The 22,643-nt window shown below is 36.8% G+C and overlaps 3 protein-coding genes across 3 annotated transcripts; all 3 read left to right on the forward strand.

Moving 5' to 3' along the window:
* Positions 1–1,567: 1,567 nt before the first annotated feature.
* Positions 1,568–5,064, forward strand: anks4b (ankyrin repeat and sterile alpha motif domain containing 4B). The gene is made up of 3 exons (XM_087810070.1): positions 1,568–1,654; positions 1,711–1,896; positions 3,676–5,064. Exons 2-3 carry the CDS (start codon positions 1,736–1,738, stop codon positions 4,790–4,792), a joined length of 1,278 nt encoding a protein of 425 aa, XP_087666196.1. The 5' UTR covers positions 1,568–1,654; positions 1,711–1,735; the 3' UTR covers positions 4,793–5,064.
* Positions 5,065–6,652: 1,588 nt separating this feature from the next.
* LOC148065038 (kelch-like protein 24) lies at positions 6,653–15,943 on the forward strand. The gene is made up of 12 exons (XM_087810071.1): positions 6,653–6,858; positions 7,068–7,367; positions 9,314–9,448; positions 9,515–9,706; positions 10,921–11,064; positions 12,357–12,543; positions 12,647–12,793; positions 12,863–12,991; positions 14,079–14,255; positions 15,001–15,147; positions 15,215–15,380; positions 15,447–15,943. The coding sequence occupies exons 2-12, from the start codon at positions 7,080–7,082 to the stop codon at positions 15,586–15,588; spliced, it is 1,854 nt and encodes a 617-aa protein (XP_087666197.1). The 5' UTR covers positions 6,653–6,858; positions 7,068–7,079; the 3' UTR covers positions 15,589–15,943.
* A 172-nt stretch (positions 15,944–16,115) lies between these two features.
* uqcrc2a (ubiquinol-cytochrome c reductase core protein 2a) lies at positions 16,116–22,453 on the forward strand. The gene is made up of 14 exons (XM_087810072.1): positions 16,116–16,218; positions 17,475–17,573; positions 17,677–17,826; positions 18,003–18,067; positions 18,151–18,207; positions 19,151–19,275; positions 19,382–19,479; positions 19,544–19,601; positions 20,736–20,831; positions 20,898–21,097; positions 21,549–21,629; positions 21,705–21,781; positions 21,909–22,062; positions 22,155–22,453. Exons 1-14 carry the CDS (start codon positions 16,186–16,188, stop codon positions 22,236–22,238), a joined length of 1,377 nt encoding a protein of 458 aa, XP_087666198.1. The 5' UTR covers positions 16,116–16,185; the 3' UTR covers positions 22,239–22,453.
* The last annotated feature ends 190 nt before the right edge of the window (positions 22,454–22,643 follow it).

Here is a 22,643-nt window from a genome sequence, read left to right on the forward strand (position 1 = left end):
CTTCACAATGAAAAATACAAATATTAAAATACAAAGTCTGCAATTAAAAATATAAAAATACAAAATTGTGCACAGAGATGGAAAAAATATATTTGAATGTCTTTACTTTTTAAGACGCAAGTTATTATATATTGGGATAAAAAGATTGATAGATAAAATAATTTAAAATATATATATATATTGCAAAATTGTAATAAAGTTTGATTTATCATTTTTGAAAAGTACTATTGATTTATTATTTTATGGTATGTTTCATTTGTCTCGCAGCTCAGCACTTTTATCAATATTGGAAATAAATGCTTGTTTAGAACACGATAAAAACTTTTTTTAACAAAATAATGTCCAAATACTACGTTTTATAAACAAGACAATTTCTATATTTGATTTAAAAGTGAGGCACCATGTTGGATATTTTATTCTGAACAAAATTGTGCATAGAGATAGAGTATATGTATTTTATTTTAAATAAAAACAACAATAACGTGCAATGAAAAACACAAAATACAATGTTGCACAAAGACGAATAGTAAAATAAACTACTTTGCAATGAAAAATATGAATATTAAAATACAAATTGTGCATTTTAAAATACTAAAATACAATGTTGTACAAAGAAAAATACAAAAAAAATATATGTTATACAATTATAAATACAAAACTTCAAATTTGTGCAAAGCGATAGAGTATATGTATTTTATTTTAAATAAAAACAACAATAATGTGCAATGAAAAACACAAAATACAATGTTGTACAAAGAAAAATATTAAAAGAAAAATATTATACAATTATAAATACAAAAATACAAATGTGTGCAAAGAGATAGAGTATATGTATTTTATTTTAAATAAAAAAAATATATATATATTGTGGAATGAAAAAATATATATATATATACATTTTGCAAGGAAAATACTATATTGCACAAAGAAAAATACAGAATTACAACATTGTACAAAGACAAATGGAGAAATAAACTACTTCTCAATGAAAAATACTGAAATACAATACTGTACAATTATAAATACCAAAATACAAAATTGTGCATTGAAAAAGAGAAAATACAATGTTGTACAAAGGAAAATACTAAAATAAACGACTTTGCAATTGAAAATACAAATATTAAAATACAAAATTGTGTACAGAGATGGAAAATATATATTTGAATGTCTTTATTTTTTAAGACGCAAGTTATCATATATTGGGATAAAAAGTAGATAAAATAATTAAAAATATATATATATTTATTGCAAAAAAATATATAATTGTGCAATGAAAATAGATAAATATATTATTTTGCTATACGATATTTAAATGTAAAAAAAGGAAAGATAAGATAAATATGATAGAAATAGAAATCTTTATTTTTAGTCACTTTCGTCGAATGAAAAATCGAAAAATCGATTTATTTTATGATACTAAATAATGGTATGTTTTAATATTCCCTGTCGAATTGAAGCTCATTACAGCGCCATCTACCGAAATAACAGCAGATTAAAACCGTTTTTTTTAATACACTGGTTGATATTGAACTGAATGACTGGTGCGGCTGAAGACGCGTGAGCTGGACTGGACTTTGTTTTATGGCTCGGACTGAAGTCTACGCCCAGTTCCTCCTTCTCTCTGCTCCTCTCCGGTGTTTCCACGCAGCAGCAGGTACAACTATATTCCTCGATATTCTATGAGAAAACTTCACTTTTATTTCCCTGTAGTTTCTTGTGAACGAGGCCAGAGAGAATGTCTCGGTACCACAAAGCGGCCATCGATGGCAAGCTGGACATGTTGAAGGAGGCCACGAGGAAAGACCTGAACACCCCTGACGAGGATGGCATGACTCCTACTTTACTGGCCGCTTTCTACGGACACATCGAGGCTCTCCAGCTCATCTGCAGTCGAGGGTGAGACAAAATCAATAAACAAACTCATTTTATTAATATTAAAGTGCAAAACTACACATCTATTTAAGAAAATGGAATATTAACCATGTTATGGTCCTTGTTAAGTTTATTTTTATTTTAAATCAGAGATAATCTAACATGTTTTGAATTATATATTTTTTGAAAAAGTAAATTCATAATGTAAGTTCTTCTTCCTTATTGCTGCACCATAAATAAAGATTTAGCGAGCTTTATACTTTCTTTATTCGGACCCACATTCCAGGCTCTTACATGATGAACCAAAGGTTCATTCGACCATGAAGCGAAACAAAAGCTTCTCCTATTAGTCCTCACATCCCTCTGTTCTCCTCCCTTGAAACAAACAACAACAAAAACAAGATAAAAATGTGTTTCTGACATGTTTGGAAGTGTAACTGTGGGGGTCATGGGTCATCTGGACCAGGTTGTGAAACACCAGCAGTGATTTAAAGGTGGAGCTTTTTTTTTTATCGCAGAGACAATAAAAACCTCAGAACTCGAGGACTTTACATCTTAATGGATGACTTATTATTTTCCAGCTGCTATGATGGAGATTGCTGTCCAAAAAAAAAAAGAAAAAAGAAAAGGTGGATCACAGAGTTGAACCATCATTTTTGGATATTTAGAATAAACTAATAAAATAATCTAGTATTTATAATTTTACAAAACAAACAAATAATAGGAAATACATTTAAAAGTGTGGGACATTTTATATATGCGGCCGTTAAGATGTCTACGAAGCTAAAAAGGCTAAAAATAAATGTGATTTTGTATTGATTATATATTTATATATATGTCATTATTTCTAGATCAATTCTAAATAAATGTCACTATAAGGGACTCCATTTGTATTAGTATTTTTGCCCCTTGAAAAAGACAAGTGAATATAAAAATGTTTTTAATTATTTTACATCAGATTTATAATATATATTTATATTATATAAATATAAAACAATAATAAAAAATATTGTAGCTCATTTAGCTTGAAACTGTGGTCTTTTGAAAATATCCAATAACGTTTTATTTCTAGATCAATTCTAAATAAATTTAATTATAAAGGACTCCATTTATATTAGTATGTTTGCCCCTTAAAAAAGACAAGTGAATATAAAAATGTTTTTTATTATTTTACATCAGATGAATAATATATATTTATAAATACAAAACAATAATAAAAAATATTGTAGCTCATTAAGCTTGTGACTGTGGTCATTTCAAAATATCCAATAACGTTTTATTTCTAGACCAATTCTAAATAAATGTCACTATAAGGGACACTTTTTATTAGTATTTTTGCCCCTTAAAAAAGACAAGTGAATATATATATATTTTTAATTATTTTACATCAGATGAATAATATATATTTATAAATATAAAACAATAATACAAATATTGTAGCTTGTGACTGTGGTCTTTTGAAAACATCCAATAACGTTTTATTTAAAAAATATATATGTTAATATTATTCAATAAAAACAAATTCAACACAACAATATAGATCTCGTCCATTTTTGTTATCATGTATTGCCCCCTAAAAAAATGTTTTTTTTAATACAATTTATATAAAATACAATAAAAAAATGTATTAGATTTTTGTGTTCCATTGTATTTAAGCTTTAAATTCGTTTATTTTTTTACTGGATAAAATGTGGCCCCCTGTGGAGATTGACTTGCCCACCACTGGTCTATAGAATCTTGGATCTTGGATCTTGGATATTCCCTCAATTAAAAAAAAAATGATAACCTGCCTTTTATTTACAGCGGCAACGCCAACAAGTGCGACATCTGGGGGAACACGCCGCTGCACCACGCCGCCACCAACGGCCACATCCACATCCTCAGCTTCCTGGTCAGCTTCGACGTCAACCTCTTCGCCCTGGACAACGACTTCCACACCGCGATGGACGTGGCGGCGTCCCGCGACCGCATGGACTGCGTGGAGTTCCTGGACTCGGCCAGCTCGCGGCGCACCAACGAGGACCCCAGGGGGGTGGGGTTGTTGAAGAAGGAGGCGCAGAAGGAGGCTGAGCGGCGGGTCAAGCAGTACCAGAAGGTCACGCAGCGGCACCAGAGCAAGATGAGCAAAATGCATCGCGGCGTCGACTACAACGAGTCCGTGTCGGAAGCCACCGCCTCCGCGCTGCTGAGCGGAGGAACCATCACGGGCGTCAACGAGCAGTTCTCCAAACTCATCTCCAAGGAGAAATCCGGATCCCTCAGCGCCAGGTTGAAGGGAACGTTCGGGAAGCTCGGGTCAAAGAAGGAGAAAAGAACCCTGCAGAAAACGGCCGCTGACGGGAACGTCATCTTCCTGAAGCCGGAGAGCAAGGTGTCCGAGGAGCCGGAGTTTCTGGAGGTTTTCAACGAGCAGGACGAGGCCGGGATGGAGGAGGAGTCGCCCTCCGGAGGAGGAGGAGAAGAATCCGAAGGGAAGCAGTCCATCTTTCACCGACCCGGTCTGGGAGGTCTGGTTTTCATGAGCAAGATGAGGCTGGAGTCTTCGGAGGATCTGCCCCGAGGCGAGAACGAGAGCCTGGGCTACCTGGTCCACAGCTCCTTGGACGAGGCGGACGAGGACGTCTACGGCCTGGACGTGAACAGCGACCTGCCGTGGGAAAAGGAAAACCTCGGGCTGGACGACGACGAGGATAAAGATTCCTCCGCCTTGGATGTTTTTCTCTCCGCTCTTTCCTTACCAGAGTATTCTCACGCGTTTGACAAAGAGCACCTGGACCTGGAAGCTCTCATGCTCTGCTCTGATGAGGACCTGAAGGGAATTCAGATCCAGCTGGGGCCTCGGAAGAAGATCCTGGACGCTGCTGCGAGGAGGAGGAACGCTCTGGCCTCCTCGGGGGTCATGAAAGAAAGCTGCTTGTAACATGAACTCATCTGTAATCCTAAATCCAAAAGTACTTCAACTGTACTTCTCATAGTTCCAAAAAAAAACGTCCATTGTATCACAGGTTAAAAAGTGAGTCCTGGTGACTGAGGTATACTAGAAATATTTGTATTGTACTATTAAAAGATGCTTTTGGAAAATCACATTTTTGTTATATAAGTAAATCTCTTAAAATGTCAAAATGTAGCGTTGAATAATATGATAAAGAAAACACTGTAACGTATAAAACATAATAAATTATTTGAATTGTATCCAATTATTCATTTTGTTTTACTTTGAAAGTTCAGGCAGGATCGTATCTGACCCTCTACCCCCGGGACACGCCGCTTGTTTGAAATGCTACCCGTCTGGAAGGAGATGAACCCCTTGTGTTATCTCTGGGTCAAGGTGACCCGAAGTGCTGAAATGTGTTCGTAAGTAAGTCACAGTTATTAGCGCCGTAAAAAGCGCCTTTCTGGACCAGGGTCACAAAGCGCTTGAACAATTAAAACAATACACAGTTAAAATATACCTACAGATTTAAAAACTCTAAAATGCTAAAACAACATACGAAACACAGGAGTTCCAGAAAATCAGGGAAAAACACAAATAAAAACGATATTAAGAAGTTTCTTGAAGGAGTCAGTAGATCATCAAACACAGAGGAAGATCGTTCCAAAGGAGCAACAGCCTGGAATGATTTCTCTCCTCTGGTCCTCAACCGTGTTCAGGAACCATCAGTAGATTCTGATCCACAGACCTCAGAACCAGAGTTGGGGTGTAAGGCTGGATCAGATCAGTGATGTAAGGAGGAGCCTGACCATGAATAGCTCTGAAAGTAAGAACCAGAATTTAAAAATGATCCTGAAAGAAACTGGCAGCCAGTAAATAGTTTTAAGGATCGGGGGAAATGTGAGTTCTTCTACTAGAGCAGGTATCCCTTATGTTGTCTCTGGGTCCGGGTAAACGACCTCAACCACTGCAATTGTTTTGATTGTTTAAGCGCTTTGTGACCCTGGTCTGGAAAAGCGCTATATAAATACAAATTACTTACTTACTTACTTATATGTATTTATGGAAGCTGCGGAGGTCGTTCACCTTGACCCTGAGATAACACAAGGTTTAAAGAAATCTCTGGACCAGAACATCCCGTTTGATAAACTATATTTACTCCCTGCCGTCCACATAATACATTATATGCCACATATTTCTTAATCGAAGACATATAAATATACATACAAAATAAAAAACACAACTAAATAAGCCATTTAATTTTATAAGTGAGGGCTAAACTATTAAATACATGTTAGGGGGTGAGAGCCATGTTTTTTTCAGGGAGTTCTTCTATTAGACAATAAAGTGTCAAAGCATTTTATTTTCCCTTGAATTTTAAAGATGAAAAGTAACAACAAAACAACGTTTGGAGGAAACAAAGGTATTGTTTCCCTGAATTCATTTTTGTCTAACCATACATATACAAATATTTTTCGTTAGTTATATTGCAAATATTATTAAAAAACAAAGCTAATTATTAAAAAAGTGAAAAAGCAAAAGGATCATTCGTACGCTTACATTGTACTTCCTTTAAGGTTAGGTTAGGAAGAACTTTATTGATCCCTCAGGCGGTCTCCTTTGGGAATTTTTTTTTTTTTTCAATTAGACAAAGCAATACAGCAATTATCCATAAAAATAAAAATAAAAATAAGAACAAGAACAAAGACAAATAAAGAGAAAGAACAAGATGATACAATCTAAGTCTAAAGATAAAGAACATAGATCAAAGAAAAATAACAAATACAAAGGATACAATACAACATAATGATAATTTCACTCCATTTTAGAGCAGAGGTGTTGCGAAAACAACCTTAACCTCTTTTTTTCTTTCAATTTCGTTTTTTAAAAAGTTCTGAAATATAGTTTTCCTTCTGCCCGGTAGGTGGCAGCCACCCGCAGTTAAGCGCTCCACCGGTTGTCAATTACGATCAAAAGAAGAAGAAGTTTGACGGCTTAAAAATCTGTCGGTGTTTCTCCCGAGACTTTGTTCTGGTCAAGATTATGTCCAACGGGTAAAGTGTCTTTTGACTAAACCTGACAAGTATTTCATTTTATACATATATATACGAGTCGTTTGTGCTTTTTTTTTCAAATACGATGTTTACCTGGAAAGAGAACCTGTTGTTGTCACGACTCTTCTTCTTCTTCTACGATAAGCCTCTTTAAAGCTAATGGACTCTTACCTGTTTGTCAACAACTCTCTCGAAAAAAAACATCACAGACTGAGGTAGACATGGCTGATGGTCTCGCTGTTGTCGACGCCGGTTTCCCTTCGACGCCCACCCTGGACGTGAACTTCCCGGCCCAGGAGGAGAGCGACGGTCCGGCGGCGGTTGCGGTTCCGACGCCGGGGAACGCCGAGGACTTCCTGTTCGTGGAGTCCCGACACCCCAACACGGTCCTGCAGGGTCTCAACAGCCTTCGACTCAACAAAGCCTTCTGCGACGTGACCCTGTGTTGTGGGGGGCAGGAGTTCCCCTGTCATCGAATAGTGTTGGCCTCCTTTAGCTCCTACTTTCAGGTAAATAAATTCTCTTTTTTTTGTTGTTGTTGGCTCAGTCATAAGAGAAGAAGTTCACAAGACAAAGCATGTATTGTGTGTCGATCTAGTCATTTAGTTTATACTATTTTACTATTAAATCCAGCTTCAGTTAAATAATCTTAAGTAAGTAAGTGATTTTTATTTATATAGCGCTTTTCCAGACCAGGGTCACAAAGTGCTTAAACAATCAAAACAATAATCAATAAAGTATATACTTTAAAAGGTCAAGATAAAACTGATAACACAACAGGAGTTCCAGAAAATCAAGGAAAAGCCTGAACAAATAGATGTTTCTTAAAGGAGTCAGTAGATCCATCAAGCGCAAAGAGAGAGGAAGATCGTTCCAAAGCTTAGGAGCAACAGTCTGGAAGGATTTCTCTCCTCTGGTCCTGAACCGTGTTCAGGAACCATCAGTAGATTCTGATCCACAGACCTCAGAGCCCGAGCTGGGGTGTAAGTCTGGATCAGATCAGTGATGTAAGGAGGAGTCTGACCATGAATAGATCTGAAAATAAGAACCAGAATTTTAAAGTTGATCCTGAAAGAAACTGGAAGCCAGTGAAGAGTTTTAAGGATCGGAGAAATGTGAGTTCTTTTACTTGAGCGGGTTACAATTCTCGCTGCAGAGTTACAATAGTCTCTTGCTATTATATCCAGCTTCAGTTAAATCCTCTTAAGTGCCGGACACTTGTTTATCATTAAACATAGAAAATACACTTTAAAACATGTTTATAAACTACAAACTACTGTCCATCATGGATGATGACATCATCCTCTGAACACTGTCATCAGTGAACTGAGAAGCAGATGAAGAGCACGAATGCTCCTCCCATGATGCAACACTAATAGACTCAGGGACTCATTCATTCATTCATCCTTTGATCTATGTTCTTTATCTTCAGATTGTGTAATCTAGCACTTTCTTTTTATAGAAACTTTGTGTATTTTTTTTATGAATTTATCGTCTGTGTTGCTGTGTGCTGACTGGAAAAATAATTTCACAAAGGAGACCTCCAGAGGGATCAATTAAGTTTTATCGATCTGTCTATAAAATGATACTAGAATTGATTAGGGATGTGAGAAAAGAATCTATCGACTAAAACACACATTTTTTTTATACAGTACCATATCGATATAAAAAAAACTGCATGGATATTTAAAAAACCTTTCTTTATGTTTTGGCTTTCAAATCATTTATTTCAGAATCAGAAACTTTTTATTTCCAGTGTTGTTAAGACAAGATAGGATTTTTTGTGGTGGCAGTACAGAACAAAATAATGAAATAATCATATATTTTCTATGGTTTAAATTTCAATGTAGTAGTAGTAGTATAGTGTACATTTCTTGAAAAAACAACCTACAATAACAATCCGTAATACAGCGTTTGATCATTTGCTACAACTAAACGTCCGGTAACTACGTGGCAGCAGTCATCACCTCCTCCGCAGCTAAAGGAAATCTTTAGCAATTTCTGAGGACGAGAGGATACAGTTTTGGTTTGAAAACAAATGAAAACAGTTGCGACTTCATCAAGAGTCATGTGATCTGTAAATTCTGTAACACCAGAGTCAAGTACTCGACAATACTACAAATATATCCTTGTTACTACAGTATAACTATATATCGCATCATTGTACCTGTAGATGTGTTGCTAATACACACTCCTAGTATATGCAGTAGAAATCTACTGTGTGTTTCAGTAAAGGCTTGTGCCACACCTAAATCCATTCCACCAGTTGCATGAACAAAAATAAAAGTGAAGCCAAAAACACAACTGGTTTGTCTAGTTACATGAATGTTTGGCATGAATGTTATAACTTCAAAAGTAAACGCATGCCTGTGTGGACAGAAATAAACATGTTTTTGTTCACTCAAGTGCTTATTTTCATTGATTTTATGCTTTTAATTTTTTTGCCCCTACGCAGGCAATGTTTTCCACCGACCTGATTGAATCATGCCAGGAGCGAGTCGCCATCAACGGAGTGGAACCTCAAATGATCGGCAAGTTGGTGACCTACGCCTACACGTCGGAGGTCTACATATCCAAAGCCAACGTGCAGGTAGGATCTCCAATCCACCTCCCGATGGTTTCCAGCGTTCATAATCCCTTGCGCTTCTCCGTGCAGGCGTTGCTGGCTGCCGCCAATCTTCTGGACATCATGGCCGTGCGAGAGGCCTGTTGTCGATTCATGGAGCGACAGATGGACGAGATGAACTGTGTTGGGATTCACTGCTTCGCTGAAGCTCACTCCTGTAAGGTTCTGGAGAAGCGGAGCATGGAGTACATCCTGGAAAACTTCAGCACCGTGTGTCAGCAGGTGATTATATTTTGGAGCTGAAATCTAAAACATTGTAAGTAAGTAAGTAATTTTTATTTGTATAGCGCTTTTCCAGACCAGGGTCACAAAGCGCTTAAACAATCAAATCGATATTCAATAAAGTATATACTTTAAAGATCAAAATAAAACTGTTTACACAACAGGAGTGCCAGAAAATCAAGGAAAAGCCTGAACAAATAAAAATGTCTAAAGATGTTTCTTAAAGGAGTCAGTAGATCCATCAAGCTGTTGGTGTGAATATAAATAAATAAATGTCATGTTTAGATGATGAACTCTATGGAAGGATATCAGTGCCATCAGAATATTAAATGGAGGATTTTTTAATAAAAACATAAAATAATATCTATTTTGAAAGGTTTGAATCAGTTTTCCTTGAATAATTGAATTCAATAATCTGTATATTAGAAAGTCTGAGAAAAATAAATAAATAATAATTTCAGCCAATCATAATGCACTCATCGATCACGTGACTTTTTGCTCAAGTTGCTCGGTACCCTTTGTATTTTACAGTGGCACTACTGTACTAGCGTTTTAATATTGAATTTAAAAGCCTACGAATTAAATAATTATATTTAACTTTTTTTTTTAATAATTGGAATTAGAATAACAAACTACAGTATATGTTGAAATATATATATATATATATTTTATATTGAATATATTTTAATGTTTTATTTCAACCATTAAAGAAAAAAAAATTAACTTAATTGAATTCAATTAATAAAAACGAATTAAATCACCGAAAAACATTTAAATTAAAATAATTTCAACATTTGAAATTCCATTCAATAATCTCTTGACACTGATTTACTTCCATAGAACCCATGAGAGGAAATGGACATTAAAAGTAATGGTAGTGACTCATAATTTAACCCCATAAGAAAAAAAATGTCATTTTTATAATGTTTTAATATATGAACAATTGAATCGTGTTGTCAAAATATTTATATTTGTGCTAAATGGAAGTTGAATCAGGTAAAATAATTCACTTAAAGGTCATTTGTTCTTTGGATCAGTTCAGTATGTGATATCAATCGTGGTCACGAGCCCGACAGCGCCGCAGCTACATGTGTTAAAAGGGGCTTAGTTGGATAATCCATCCCCGCCTGTCGACGACTGAATCAATGGCTACAACGTGATTGACCTGAAGGAGTTGTTTTGTAAACCTAGTAAGACTGTATCTTGTCCTGCAGGAGGAGTTTCTCTCTCTGTGTGTGGACAAACTGGCGGAAATACTGTCCAGCGACCATCTCAACGTGACGAAGGAGGAGCTGGTGTTTGAGGCCGCTATGTTGTGGCTCAACAAGTGCCCGTCACGCAAGCAGAGCTTCGAAAAGGTCTCGTTAAAATTCTGTATTGTTGCCGTTTGATCCGAGTCTGCGTCCCACACCCAGAGTGCTGCTCGAGGGGGGGTTTGTTGAGTTGCTCGGCAGCTGTCGGGGTTGAAGACGTCCATAAATCAAGACGCACTGTTTTTTCGCAGACGGTAGAGACTATTTTGGGACACGTAAACACCCTTGTAAACCAATACAACTCCTAATTTCTACTTCCTTCTTCCTTTTCGTTGCTCAGTAGAACTGAAATAGTTTGACTTCATGTATCGTTTGGGATCTATTTTCCTGCCATGAGTATTTTTGGGTCACAAATTGAATTTGAAATTGGAAAAAGCAACATCGTTGTGTAGGATAAAACACTTGGGGTGTGTATTGTCCGGCAATTTGATTCGTAGCACGATAGTGTAGTAACAAGTATATATGTATAGTATTGTTGAGTACTTGACTCTAGTGTTGCAGAATTTAAAGACCACATGACTCTTGACGAAGTCGTAACTGCTTTAATTTGTTTTGAAACCAAGAAGCTTTAAAAACAGCTGGAGTCGACTGTATCCTCTCGTCCTCAGTCATCACCAGGATCTTGAAGGATTTTATTGTTCCTTTAGCGGCAGAGGACGTAATGACTGCTGCCACCTAGCGGCTGTAGGTTTAAATGCAACACAAAAATGAATAAACCTCATGAATATTTACATGTTAATAGTTAATAAAAAAAATACAATCCAATTATTTGTTCTCATACACACTTTATTGGAATATAAACCATTAAAGAACCTTATATATATAACTACATCTTTAATTGTCCCTTTAATATTTAAATCTTCAATAAAATACTTTTTTTTTATTATTTCTTTGTAAAATTAAACAAGTTTGTAAACTAGTGAAATTGATCAAAACAAACTAATGACTGCTGCCATCTAGCGGCGAGTAGTTTAATTGCATCACAAAAATGAACAAACGCTGTGACTATTTGAATTCTAAATGTAATTTATTAAAATCTAATTTATTTTAGACACACTTTAATGAAATGTAACCGACAAAATATCTATGATAAAATAAATGGTTTAATTTGAAATGTAAAAATGACAAATAAGGTTAAGATGAATCAATACATATACGTTGAATATTGATAAGGTATCGTTGAACAACAATAGTGTATTGATATTTTCTTACACTCGTCACTTTTTTTCCCGCAGTCGATTTTTTATAAATACGCTAAAAGTGATAAGTCGCTTCAGGAATGAAAATGGAAGAAGTAAAGCACTTGATTTAAATGATGTTTATCAACTGGTCGTCAGGTCCTGGAGCACATACGACTACCTCTGATCAGCCCCTACTACCTCCACGACGTCATCGAGGCCCAGGATGTGGTGAAGGAGACCCCCAGCTGTCAGACCCTCATCTCCGAAGCCAAAGACTACCTGCTGCTAAAAGACCGCCGCGGAGAACTCTACTGCCACAGAGCACGGCCTCGCAGATCCACCGGTACGCTTTCTTTGGATCAAGATCGTGACCCAGATCGACTCAAAAATTGCTTCCCCTTTTTTTTTTTTTTTTATCGCCGGTTCTGTCGTTGCCTTGGAAACAGGAACCGCAGAAGTGGTGGTGACGGTCGGCGGGGAAGACGATAAGGTGGTGCTTCGCAGCATGGAAAGCTTCGATCCCATGACCAACACGTGGAGGAATCTGGCGTGTCTCGCCTTCGCCATCAGCAAGCACGGCATGGTCGTGTCGGGTGAGTCCGGAGTCATGGAAAGAGGTTTAGAGAAAGAAGCCATTTTTAAAGATGGTCGTCTCTCTGCAGATTCTACGGTGTACCTGGCCGGCGGAGAGTTTCCGGACGGCTCGGCCAGCAGGGAGATGTGGCGCTACGACCCCTGCTTCGACTCCTGGATGGAGATGGCGCCGATGAATGTCGCCCGCTCCGAGCTGGGTACGTTGTTACTTTAATGGAGTATTTGAAGAAAATGATATTTTATACAATACTGGTGGAAGAAATGAACACTTGGATTTGTACGGAAGTATATCTGTGTCAGAATATCAAAAGATTTAACATTTTTAACATTAAATATTATAATATTAAATATATATATATTTTTAATTGAATTAATTAATTTCGATATTCAAATCAAATACGTTTTTCATTAATTGAGTAAAGAAAATAAAAAATAATTGTTTTTCTTCTTTCTTTTGAAACGGAACTTAATATTTTAAATTCCAATAATTCAAAAAGACATTTCTAAATTTTGGATTCTTTCATTCATAGCCATTTAATATCAATTTTAAAGATTTTGTTATAATGACGTCGTCACATGATCGCCTGTACCTCACACTATTAGCGGAGGAGAGTTTGATCGGTACTCGTTTGGTTTGGTCTGGTGACGCAATTGTACCAACATTTTTATATTGAATTTAAAAGCCTACGAATCAAATAATATTCGAGTTAGACGATGTATTTTTTAATGATATAAATAAGAATATCAAACTGTTTGTAAAAGAAATTTAATTCATTTTTTTTATAATCATTCAAAAACATTTTTATTTTTATTTACACAAAAGAAAAATCAACATGTGAAATAATTTAATTCAATACATAATTATTATAATCAAGTTTAAACATGTGAAATGATGAAATTCAAACATTCAATATTTTGATGATGCTGATGTACATCCAAACATGTGGAAAAAAAATCTACCGTTTTTTTTTTTTAAGAACATTTATCTCTGGGTCAAGGTGACCCGAATGCCCGAAAACAAATGTGAACGACCTCCACCACTGCATATGTATTCATGGCAGCTAAGGAGGTCTTGACCTTTACCCAGAGACAACACAAGGGATACCACAAACACATTTGTTTTCGGGCCTTCGGGTCACCTTGACCCTGAAATACCATAAAGGTCAAGTTGGTTTCTTCAATACAAAAAAAAGGCCATTTTCAGATGTTTTGTAAATTTCATGTTAAAAATACTAAAATGTATTATCAAGTGATTTTAAGGTATTTTTGTTCATTGTCTCACAGGGCTGGTGATGCTGGACGGGTTCGTGTACGCCGTGGGTGGGTGGGAGGGTCACTCTCGGCTGGACTCTGTCGAGTGCTACAACCCTCACACCAACTCCTGGCAGTTCACCGAGTGCTACAAGATGGCCGTCACAAGCCCCGCCGTCGTCGCATTGGACGGACTGCTTTATGTGACAGGTAGAGATTCCGAAAATGCGATCACATGCAAAGTAGTATTTAATGTTAAATTCAAATCTTGAAATATTTGAACACATATTAATTATTTTCAAATAATCTGCCTTAAAATTTACTTCGGTTTAACTGAATTATTTCACCATTTCTTTCAGACTTTTAAATTCTTTTCACTTTTTCAAATGACAAACACAATTTTTTAGTTTCTTCCAAATTTTTGAAACTTCGGAAAATAGCATTTTAGAAAATTGGGTAACATTTATTTGTGTTCACATTGTCCAACTGAACACAGACTTTGGTTCTGCTGCTTATTTAAATTTTTTAAAAGACGTTGATTTTTTTTGGGGGGGAGGGGCATTTTGTTTACTTTTCCTGATGAAAACAAAATCTTTTTTATTTGCCAAATTTTTTAAACAGTTTTGATGCACATGTTGTACTGATGTTCTACTTTAGTCCTCCTCAATTTGAATAAGAACTGGTTGTCAAACCATTAAAAAAAACAACTTTTTAATTGGGTTTAAAACAAACCAAAAAAAAAAACATGCTCGCTAGTTATACACACAAAAAACAACAAACAAGACGGTGGAAAAAGACTAAGACCTTAGGAACCAATTCAGTTTGTGTTTTTTGATTCAACAAATCTGGTATTTAAAAAAAAAAATGTAAGTGGACAAAAGAACTTGTTTATACATTTTTGTATGTAATGCATGTAATGAATGTTGGATTGAAGAAAAAAAATCCTCTTTCAAAGGCGGCGCGGTGCTGGAGGACGGCGACGGCACCGACCTGGCTCAAGTCTACAACCCCAAAACCTCGGCGTGGACGCAGGTGTCCCCGATGCTGATCGCTCGCTCCGGCTCGGCCGCCTGCACCTTGAAAGGGAAGATCTACGTCATCGGTACTGAAAACCCACAACCTTCTGATGCCCGCAGCAGAAGTTTCAACTCCCTTTTTTTTTATTCCAGGCGGATGGCACGCCTCGACGGAAAACACCGACAAGGTGGAGTGTTACGATCCCAAGACCAACCGGTGGACCATGTGCGCCCCCATGAAGGAACGCCGGTACCGACCCGGCGCCACGGTCGTGGACGGGAAGATCTATGTTCTGGGAGGAGAAGAAGGATGGGACAGGTGAGGATTTAGTTAAAAAAGGACAGACAAGGAAAAAGATTTCAATGTGTTTTTTTTTGTTTCAAGATACCATGATACCATCGAGAGGTACTGTGACGAGACGGACTCCTGGGAGATCGTGGGTGAGATGCCCACCAGCCGGAGCTGGCTCAGCTGCGTCTCGCTGCAGCTGAGGAAAGACATTTGTCCGGGGACGCCGGACGAGTAGGGACTTTTCCCAGGGTTGCCCACTAACTAACCTGTGAAGCCTTAGTGCTGTTAAGATTCCTGCGATCTGGGGGATAACTTTGAAAAATTGAATGTTGCACCACCGAGGCAGTGTAAGCTACATAGTATATTTTTGTATCGTCGTTTAACACGTATTTATTTCGGGTGTAGCTGGCATTTTTGAAAAAAATGTCTGTGGGAGAAATTTTGGATTTAACTGTGACTATTTTATCCGCTTTGTCGAAACATGTTCTTATGTGCATTTGCTACCTGTATATTATATTTTTGTAATCGTGTAAGTAAAGAAACGTTAGTTAATTTAACTGGGGATTGTTTCTAATAAAGAATAAATGCTATTGTTTTTTTATTTTATAATTGCGTGTGTTGTATCTGCATTCACTTAATTATTTATGACGTTAAATTAAATTGTAATAAATTAGTTGGATTGTTTTATTTACTTTTTAATCACTCGAAAATAAAAAATCTTCGAGGCCATCATCTTGCGCTTTGATTGGCTCCTCGCCGTGCTGCATTGTGGGTAAGTGGACAACCGCGGCCATAGCTGTCTCTCCCCGGCTGAAGGAGAGAGTTGGGAGTCATGCGAAGAATCCAGGCTCTAAACTATCTCCCCGTGAGTCCTGGCGTTTATATTCTCAATTCGTGTTTAACTCGTTTACTCCATTTTAATCGGATTCTCCTCGCCCGGCAGCAAAATATTGCGAATCTATGCTGGTAGCTCATGCTAGTTAGCATGCTAACTGTGCTAACACACAGATATTTGTGCAGTCAAGTTAAACAACAAGTGGTTTATCTATTAAACTATATTAACTCTTCAACGTAAACATGCATTTTTTTGTGCTCCTTGTTCGATGAAATTCATTTCTTAGAGTCTGTCATATTTCTAGAAAGTAATCTGAAGGTCATCATCCTCACAATGTTCATTGACTTGAATTTAAATCCCTAATAATCACAATTATTTGGTCAAAACACTCAAAAAAACATTTTTGTTCCTCTAGTAAATTTAAGTCGACATGTGGAAATATTTGAACCTTAAGGTCACGTTGTTTCAGGTCAACTAGTGTCACCCAGCACTCACGACAGGTTCCATAACACGTCACTCAACATTTATTTATTTACGTGTTTTACACGAAGGTAAACATTGGACATATTGTACTTCAATACAAAACAATTGTTGATTTTTGCAGTGCATTTTAAACAGGAACTTTGATTTAAGATGATATTAACATGAAACATATTTTGATCATAAAAAAAAATGTATTTCACTACAGAAAAACTTGAAGTTAACCTTTTAATAAAGATATTATTTAAAAAACATAATGGATGAACATGTGGTGGACAATGGACATATATTATTAGATGTACTTTTAACCCAAATGAGATTTATATACAAGTCTGTCTATTTTTCCTTTTACTTCATTTATTTACACACTATAAAGAGATGGGGAAAAAAACAATGATTCCCACATTTGTAGAATCCTATTAAATAATCTGAATTGTATGTATTTGTAACAATATAATATACAATAAAATATATAATTTAACATACCAATAAAATGCATGTAATAAAATGATCATTAAAAAAAGTATTAAAATGAAAGAATAGGTGATCTACTCGACCTGTTAAGTGCCATGAAATATATATATATATATTTCTTGTCTGGTTATGTTTATTACAAGTCGTGACTACAAGTCTTTCCCTATACAATGTAGTTTTAATCTTAATTTACAAGGGATTATCTATTTTGTCTCTAAGGTTTAATCCACTGCCTCTCTTCAGGAAGCTTTTTTTTTATATTTAATTGTATATTTCCAAATATTAAAATGACAACTGAAATGTAATTCATTATGTCCTTCTTTTTTTTTAAGAAACGCTGCTATGCAGCGGCGAGGAGTAACACGCTGACTCAGCCTTTGGCCGGGAGCAAACCGTCCATCGCCGCGACTCTCCCGCCTCAAGATGTTCAGGTGAGCACTCGTATTTAACCTTTTTAATCTCAATCTCTATATATATACTGTATAAATATATATATATATATTTTTAAATCCGTTTTCCCTTTTGCCACCCGAGGTCTCCAAGATGCCGAACGGTCTGGTTGTGGCGTCGTTGGAGAACTACTCGCCAGTTTCCAGCGTTGGTCTTTTCGTGAAAGCCGGGTGTCGCTACGAGACAGCTGGCAGCCATGGTGTCTCTCATGTGCTCCGGCTCGCAGCAAACCTGGTAAAAGTCTTTTATTTGTCACAGAAGGATGGATTCTTTATAGAAGTATTACTATTTACGTGACCACTATTCAAAAAACGCTTTTAAGCATCTGTCATTACTATGAATGGATGCAAACAAATACACTTATATTCCCGATGAAGACTTTTATCTCTTGTCCCGCTTTCCGTCTATAGACCACAACAGGAGCGACGGCTTTCAAGATCTGTCGAGGGGTTGAAGCTCTAGGAGGGAGTCTGAGGTCAGTTGTGCGACAATTAATCTCCGCGTTTTATTTTCACCTGCACCGAAGGTCGCATTCACTAATGATCTGTTCACCTGCAGCGTGACCTCGACACGAGAAACTATGGTTTACACTGCTGAGTGCCTGAGAGATAATCTGTGAGTGTTTCCTTTTTTAAACTGTTGGGACATAAAATGTTCTTTTAATCTCAAAGGATCGACTTTAAAAGTATAGAAGGTGTTTTGTATATTAACACAATGTGTCGTAAATATGGAAGTATGTCAGTGTCATCGGGATATTTAATGGTTGAATTTAACATTTCAAATGTACTTACATTTTTGTTTGGTTTAATTACTATTTTTGAATAAATACAATTCAATACTTTGTATATAAAAAGATCGTTTTTTTTTTTATCTATTATAATTATTTCTATATTGAAAGGTTGATTATTTTTTTTTTAATTTATAATAATTGAATAACAATTTATATTCCAATTCCAATAATTAAAAAATAATTAATAATTAAGTCAATATTCTTTCATTCATAATTTTTTACATTTAATATAAAGATGTTGTTAGGGCCAAAATTGTAACAAAAAAAAACAAATATTTCTTCTAAAAACATGTTTAACCTTCCTATATGTAAGTAAGTAAGTAATTTTTATTTGTATAGCGCTTTTCAAGACCAGGGTCACAAAGCGCTTAAACAATCAAAACAATATTCAATAAAATATATACTTTAAAGGTCAAGATAAAACTGATAACACAACAGGAGTTCCAGAAAATCAAGGAAAAGCCTGAACAAATAAAAACGTCTTAAGATGTTTCTTAAAGGAGTCGGTAGACTCCATCAAGAGCAATATATATATATATATATACTGTATATATATAGAAATGAACACGTTTAATTATTTTAAGAAATAATAATTAAATTATTGTAAAACATTTCAATTAAAAAACAAAAACAAGTTTCAACAATAAATTTAACCATTCAATATTGTGACGACACTGATTTACACGCATACATAACGTTAATTAAACATTTTACCAGAAAGTAGACATCAGAAAGTGATGTCTTCACTCTGGTCATATGTTGATTCAGAGACGAGCTTTTGGGATATCTGGCCAACGTGACGACGGCTCAAGAGTTCCGACCTTGGGAGGTGAAAGCGCTGAAGTCCAGGGTGCAGATTGACAACGCGCTGGCGAACGAGTCTCCTCAGATCCGTGAGAACAATTCAACAAACTTATTTCATTCGATGTTCCTGTCGTTTTTTGTCTCTCATCCAAAATGTGAACTAACTCTTGAATATCGTCCGTTCCACTCGTGTAGGAGTGGTTGAGAAGTTGCACGAAGCGGCTTATAAAACCAGCCTCGCCAACTCGCTCTACTGCCCAGACTACATGGTCGGCCGGATCTCCTCTGAAAATGTGAGTTTCTGCTCTGGTTGAAATGACAGAACGCTTCACTTTTCTCCTTCCACTTCCTTTGCAGCTGCAGTCGTTTGTGCGCGACAACTTCACCTCGGGAAGAATGGCTCTTGTTGGACTGGGTGAGTTTCTCCAGGGGCCTCGTGTACTGAGGGGTCGTACATACAAAAAAATGAGCGAAAATACTTTTTCACGTCAAATTCCATATGTATCAATAAGGAAAAGGGCATTAAAAACTACAGACTTCCCGACGCGGTTGAAGTTTGCCTACGTCCTTATTTACTGCTCACTAGAGTTACGTTAACCATCAATATTGATCAAAAATTAACACACACACACACACGTGTTTGTAGTGACAGGAGTGCATATTAAATTAGTCACAAACTTCTAACTATGTTCTTATTCACCAAACTGATGAAACTGATGATCTGAGATTTATTAAGACAACATCGATTTTTTTGTAATAAATATTTTAATCAGATATTTCACATAAAAATGTTAATGACTTATGAGCTTGTTTTTATAATATAACGAACAAAATGATCGGCGTCTGATGGAGTCACAGATCAGATCGATCAAAGTGAAGCTGCAGAATGAAAGCAGCTACATTTTTCGTCATGTCAATCTCCTTAAAAAACATACTTGCATAAATACATCGTCACATGATTTTTTCATTTGTAATTTGTAAATAAAACGCTTTTATTTTATAAATATAATAAAAATGTGCGCAGCTGCGTCACAGATTCATATGAAGCTCAGATCATTATCATCTGTGCTCCAAGTTACTGATTTACAGTTTTATTCTTGTTAAACTCCATTTTAAGATGTTTCAAATAAGCCCCTGATCGTCTCTTGAAATAAAGTATTTGTGTTAATAACTGTATGTAAAATATAAACATTTACACAGGAGCTCGTCTGTACTCATTTAATATTTAAAAAGTTACATTTCTAAATTTAAGTAAGTGATCCATGTCAGAAATATTATAAATTAACAAATATAAACTGTTAATCCAGTTTAAAATTCATGGTTTCATTTGTTTTTTCTGATCACAGAGTGAAAAATCACGGATTCTGGTTCATTAAAATATGTAAATGATGGCTTGGAAAAAGGGACGAAAAAGTCTGCGATTATTTCCAAGTTGATTTGGATGTAAAAAGGAAAAATCCACAAACTTCTTTGTGCGTGAAGCCCCAGGTTTATTATCAGGTTGTCGTAGGGTTCAAAACCATGACCTTGTCAATGCGTCTTCACGCAGGAGTGAACCACTCGACTTTGAGGCAGGCGGCTGAGGGTCTCCTGAGCCCACCCAGCGGCGCTGGAGCCAGCTCTGACCAAGCGGCGTACCGTAGCGGTAAGTTTGATTACTTTGGTCGCCATTGGAAAAAAAACACTCAAGTCTCACCGTGTGTCACTGTAGCCGAAATCCGGCTGCAGAACAACGACGACCTGGTGCACGCGCTGATCGCGGTCGAGGGCGGCGTGTCGGGGAGCGCCGAGACCAACGCCTTCAGCGTGCTGCAAAGGATCCTGGGAGCCGGTCCACACGTGAAGAGAGGCGCCAACATCACCAGTAAACTGAGTCAGGGAATCGCCAAAGCTACCACCGAACCCTTCGATGTAAGTGGGATGTTTTGATCGTTTTTCGGTAATCGACAGGAAGTAGAATTATTCTGACGTTTTATTGACAACCAACAAACGACAGTTTTGGTTTTTATGAACAATATAATCTCAACAAAAGTAGAAAAGGTAACAGTTTACTCTGTAATAACTTAAAATGGAAATTACTGTGCTTAAAATATTGTTGCAATATGAGACTTTTTTGGTTTATTTCTGAAATATCCTATTGACTTTATTTGGAAGCTGCTGAAGAATTATTATGACGAGTGCCAGTTTTCAATGAAATGTGCAATGTTGTGATACACAAGATGATAAAGTGTCAATAAATGTGAGTTTCAAAATACCAAGAGGCAAAAAAAATGGGTAAATTGATCAAATGATGTCATTTTTGTTACACACAATGTTACTTTCTTGTCTCGGTTTTATTCATTTATTCCTTTTTTTTTCAAAGGCCTCGGCTTTCCACTCTTCCTACTCCGACTCCGGTCTTTTCGGCGTCTACACCATCTCTCAGGCCGACTGCGCGGGACAGGTGAGGGCGAAGATCCCCGTAGATTGTCTCGGGGTTAAAAGTCGCGGGAACGTTCAAGCGTTTTCATCTGCGCAGGTGATCAAAGCTGCCGTGGCTCAGGTTCAAGGTGTCGCCGATGGAAACGTGTCGGAGGCTGACGTCGCCAGAGCCAGGTAAGACCCAATTTATTTTGATTGACACGTCTAATTAAGTCACCCGGGAAAAAAAACCTCTAGCCTCATGAATGTTATTCTATAGCTGAAAAAAAAAAAAGCCCACTCATGGTTCTGCGTCGTACAGAGTCCAAGTGAAGACCGACTACCTGATGTCCCTGGAGAGCTCCGAGGGCCTGCTGGAGGAGATCGGCACTCAGGCTTTGATGACGGCGGCGTACCAGGCTCCCGAAACCTTCCTGCAGGCGATGGACTCCATCTCCAAGGAGAGCGTGGTTGCAGTGAGTCGTTTTTGAAGCTCGTGCAGCCGGAATATTTCCTCTAAAAACAGTAGATTATTGTTTTTTACAACGTTACTTTTGATCTATTCCAGGCTGCGAGGAAGTTTATCGACGGTAAGAAGTCAATGGTGGCCAGCGGACACCTCGTCAAGACACCCTTTTTAGATGAAATATGAGCCATTTTAAATATAGAATCTACCACTATATATAAAAAAGGAAAAAAAACAAACATCGAAGCGACGCGTCCGAGTGCTTCTGAAGACATGAAAGGCCTCGGCAGCATTTCATCTACCATCGATGTGTTTCGTCACCACTCAGAACAAGAATCAAACAAAACTGTCTCTCTTTCCATCCATCTGTATATCTGTGTAAATTAAAGAAATGACTGTGAGATCGACTTTGTTGTGTGTTTGGACCGGCAACATCACTAGGAACGTGTGTTTTGGTATTCGACCAATAGGGGGCGTCAAATACAACATGAAAAGAATTTATTATTAGAGTTCTTAGCTTGGACTTTTGTAAATAAATATTTTACTTTAAATGCTGTGTAAGATAAATAATATAAATAAATAAATGTGGAA

The sequence above is a fragment of the Callionymus lyra genome, chromosome 15 (assembly GCF_982586985.1).
Source record: "Callionymus lyra chromosome 15, fCalLyr1.hap1.1, whole genome shotgun sequence".
Lineage (NCBI taxonomy): Eukaryota > Metazoa > Chordata > Actinopteri > Syngnathiformes > Callionymidae > Callionymus > Callionymus lyra.

Excerpts from the sequence above, each read along its gene's own strand:
- anks4b (XM_087810070.1), top strand. The coding sequence starts at position 1,736 with ATGTCTCGGTACCACAAAGCGGCCATCGATGGCAAGCTGGACATGTTG. Across the intron at positions 1,897-3,675 it reads CAGCTCATCTGCAGTCGAGG|CGGCAACGCCAACAAGTGCG; the intron begins GTGAGACAAAAT and ends TTTTATTTACAG.
- LOC148065038 (XM_087810071.1), top strand. The coding sequence starts at position 7,080 with ATGGCTGATGGTCTCGCTGTTGTCGACGCCGGTTTCCCTTCGACGCCC. Across the intron at positions 9,449-9,514 it reads TATCCAAAGCCAACGTGCAG|GCGTTGCTGGCTGCCGCCAA; the intron begins GTAGGATCTCCA and ends TTCTCCGTGCAG. Across the intron at positions 9,707-10,920 it reads TCAGCACCGTGTGTCAGCAG|GAGGAGTTTCTCTCTCTGTG; the intron begins GTGATTATATTT and ends CTTGTCCTGCAG.
- uqcrc2a (XM_087810072.1), top strand. The coding sequence starts at position 16,186 with ATGCGAAGAATCCAGGCTCTAAACTATCTCCCC. Across the intron at positions 17,574-17,676 it reads TCCCGCCTCAAGATGTTCAG|GTCTCCAAGATGCCGAACGG; the intron begins GTGAGCACTCGT and ends TTGCCACCCGAG. Across the intron at positions 21,782-21,908 it reads GCTGACGTCGCCAGAGCCAG|AGTCCAAGTGAAGACCGACT; the intron begins GTAAGACCCAAT and ends TGCGTCGTACAG.